Below are 3,369 nucleotides of genomic sequence, written 5' to 3' on the forward strand. Positions count from 1 at the left end.
CACGATCAATCAAGGTAAGCAGTCTGGATTTTACATTATCTTAATGCTCAAACCTAATTACTCTACTGTAAATCTAAGTCACGTAATGAATTCATTTTACAGATTCAACAACAAAAAAACGAGGCTGTGTAGCAATTACAACAATTGGTAATGCATGTTTTATATGTAAATTAATAGGGTTGTTCGGGAAATTACAACCGCACAAATCATTCAAATCAAAGCCTTCATCATTTTATCTTCATCATCATTCTGATATTCATTCACTTGTATTTATTCGTCAATTTACACATTCGTTATTAAAGTATTTTACTTGTTTTTTTTTTGTATGTAGATATTATGTGTTTGTTTGTTTGTACGCACGTAAACCTCTACAATTTTAAAGTCATCGTCATGATTTTTGTGGCAAGTAATTATGTATATACCAATGCATCATTCCGGAAAATCGATATATTGGTGACGTCACAAAAACTCTAGTTACCATTATATCGAAAATATTCTTTTTTCCAAACCAATAATTAGTAAAAACTAACCTTGACAGTTTCGCTGTCCTGATCGGACAGCTTCTTCAGATATAATGACGATCTATCATCAAACAGACTGACCTCTAGAGGGCCTATTGTGTTTAATGACAGGGTCATACACGTGACTGAGTTGGTGGGTGCCCTCGTCTATGATTTGGTTTCCTCGTCTGCGGATCCAGATGGCTTCTCTGATGCGTCGTTTGTTTGTATCTGGTTCCCTGTCGATGATTTTAGGTTGTGCCCAGTCTATTATGTGATTTAGCTTGACGGCATGATCTGCTATAGCTGATTTGTTCAGTTCATTTTTTGATTCTCTATGTGATTGACGAGTGAAGTTCTTTCTCTGTTGGGTTATCTTTTCTGTTTCTTTTCTATGTTCTTTTAACCTTGTGCCAAAACAACGACCCGTTTCTCCAATGTAGGTGTGATCACAATTAGAACATGAGATTTCGTAGACGCAATTAGCCCCTTTCAATTTGTCAACTTGGTCTTTTGGGTGGACAAGTAGTTGTCGTAATGAAGTGTGGGGTTTCATAGCTGTGTTGATGCCAAACTCCTTAAACACTTTACTAACTCGCTCCGAAAGTCCTGCTACATACGGGACGACTACAAATCCTTTGCTTTCCATGGTGTTTTCTTGGGATAGCCACATCTGGAAAGGGCTGATGTTATATTGGCCTCTTCTGTATTACGATCTGCATCCATAGTGACAATGGAATTCATACGGTCAAATAGTGTTCTGATTATTCCCAGTTTTTGAGGTACAGGATGGTGAGAATCAAAATGTAGGTACTGGTCCGTATGTGTCGGTTTTCTATATACTAAAAGTTTGACAGATCCATCTGGTTTTCTAATGATGAGAGAATCGAGGAAATGGATCTTGTTTTCATATACTTTCTCGTAGGTGAACTTTATGGTGCCAGCTGGGTCAGATGAATTGAGATGTTGTGTGAGATTTTCAACTTGGTCTTGTTTTACAATTTCAAGAACGTCATCCACGTAGCGTTTCCATAACCGAGGTTTACATAAATAAAAAAGTAACATCCAAGAAGAAAGAAAACACCATGGAAAGCAAAGGATTTGTAGTCGTCCCGTATGTAGCAGGACTTTCGGAGCGAGTTAGTAAAGTGTTTAAGGAGTTTGGCATCAACACAGCTATGAAACCCCACACTTCATTACGACAACTACTTGTCCACCCAAAAGACCAAGTTGACAAATTGGAAGTGGCTAATTGCGTCTACGAAATCTCATGTTCTAATTGTGATCACACCTACATTGGAGAAACGGGTCGTTGTTTTGGCACAAGGTTAAAAGAACATAGAAAAGAAACGGAAAAGATAACCCAACAGAGAAAGAACTTCACTCGTCAATCACATAGAGAATCAAAAAATGAACTGAGCAAATCAGCTATAGCAGATCATGCCGTCAAGCTAAATCACATAATAGACTGGACACAACCTAAAACCATCGACAGGGAACCAGATACAAACAACCGACGCATCAGAGAAGCCATCTGGATCCGCAGACGAGGAAACCAAATCATCAACAGAGACGAGAGCACCCACCAACTCAGTCACGTGTATGACCCTGTCATTAAACAGAATAGGCCCTCTAGAGGTCAGTCTGTTTGATGATGGATCGTCATTATTTCTGAAGAAGCTGTCCGATCAGGACAGCGAAACTGTCAAGGTTAGTTTTTACTAATTATTGGTTTGGAAAAAAGAATATTTTCGATATACTTAGACCTACAAACCAGATGAACATTTTCAATCATCTAGTTACCATTATCTTTATTTATGGGCCAAATAGTGAATAGCACGCCCTCTCCATTTCCTATCAATTCTTTCTTTCGTCCGTTAATCCAATACGACATTCATTCATATCCAAATATCTCAAATAGTGCATTAGGTTAAATAGGCAATATTAATCGATCTAAAAAGGTGTTGGTGCACAAAAAAACCAATAAAACCAGTACAAGATATTGTCATTGTTAAATTAGCTTTCAGTCTGGTACTTTATTTACTATTTTCAAAGGGTATCTCAGGCTTTAACATTTCCATTGTTTATTATAAAGGCATTTGCAACAACATTGATAATTATTATTATATAATAAACAATATAAATATGTTACACTAGAGGAGCTACCTTTTAAGTCTTTGGGTACTGATATTATGTATCCACATCACTAAACCATTCATGTCAACTGACAAAGCAATCTAAATGATTGTCAGTCAGGTTTAGTGATTTAAAATGTCACATTTGTTTTTAATTTAGCTGTACGGGGCTACTTTAGAAAGGTCAGCGTGGATGGACAAGACGTTTGCCTGTTGGATCAAACCCTTTCTAGCAGAAACGTTAGTAGCGTTATAGACTGTACACTCGTGTGTCTGTCCCATTCATTCTGTAATGGCTTTGTTGTCAGCAATCACCCATACATAATATGTTCATTACTGGACAGGACATTTATTCGAAGAAAAGTAATTTCTATAAATTGTACTACTTATAAGAAGTATTTGAATGTATCAAAGTGAATATCAGGTTTTTTTTTTACTTTGACTATTGAAACAAATACAGTTCGAGATGTGATATTGTATGAAACTGAAAACACGCATGCGCACGAAATGCTACACTTAGTTTATGCACCATATGATACCATATGGAAGCTAAGGCGTGAATATGTTTAAGATATCAAATTTGCGTAGGCCTATTAAGTATGCCATATTTATTCTGAATTGTAAATAAATATTGTTGGGTTTTGATAATATATATATATATAAACTTTATTTAGACACGAGACTGATGCACAGTACAACTAGTTCAATCAACATTGATTGTCTTAATAAAAGTT

At 36.2% G+C, this 3,369-nt stretch overlaps 2 protein-coding genes across 2 annotated transcripts; one reads left to right on the forward strand and one right to left on the reverse strand.

Annotated features, from left to right (window-relative positions):
- Positions 1–210: 210 nt before the first annotated feature.
- Positions 211–1,173, reverse strand: LOC140046754 (uncharacterized). The gene is made up of 2 exons (XM_072091469.1): positions 631–1,173; positions 211–249 (listed from the first exon to the last, which is right to left on the reverse strand). The coding sequence occupies exons 1-2, from the start codon at positions 1,171–1,173 to the stop codon at positions 211–213; spliced, it is 582 nt and encodes a 193-aa protein (XP_071947570.1).
- Positions 1,174–1,585: 412 nt separating this feature from the next.
- Positions 1,586–2,891, forward strand: LOC140046758 (uncharacterized). The gene is made up of 2 exons (XM_072091474.1): positions 1,586–2,110; positions 2,796–2,891. The coding sequence occupies exons 1-2, from the start codon at positions 1,586–1,588 to the stop codon at positions 2,889–2,891; spliced, it is 621 nt and encodes a 206-aa protein (XP_071947575.1).
- The last annotated feature ends 478 nt before the right edge of the window (positions 2,892–3,369 follow it).

The sequence above is a fragment of the Antedon mediterranea genome, chromosome 4, assembly GCF_964355755.1.
Source record: "Antedon mediterranea chromosome 4, ecAntMedi1.1, whole genome shotgun sequence".
Lineage (NCBI taxonomy): Eukaryota > Metazoa > Echinodermata > Crinoidea > Comatulida > Antedonidae > Antedon > Antedon mediterranea.

Coding starts and splice junctions, on each gene's coding strand:
- LOC140046754 (XM_072091469.1), bottom strand. CDS start 1,173: ATGTGGCTATCCCAAGAAAACACCATGGAAAGCAAAGGATTTGTAGTC. Junction 250..630: donor TCAGTCACGTGTATGACCCT/GTCATTAAACAC, acceptor AATGAATATCAG/AATGATGATGAAGATAAAAT.
- LOC140046758 (XM_072091474.1), top strand. CDS start 1,586: ATGGAAAGCAAAGGATTTGTAGTCGTCCCGTATGTAGCAGGACTTTCG. Junction 2,111..2,795: donor TCAGTCACGTGTATGACCCT/GTCATTAAACAG, acceptor TTTTTAATTTAG/CTGTACGGGGCTACTTTAGA.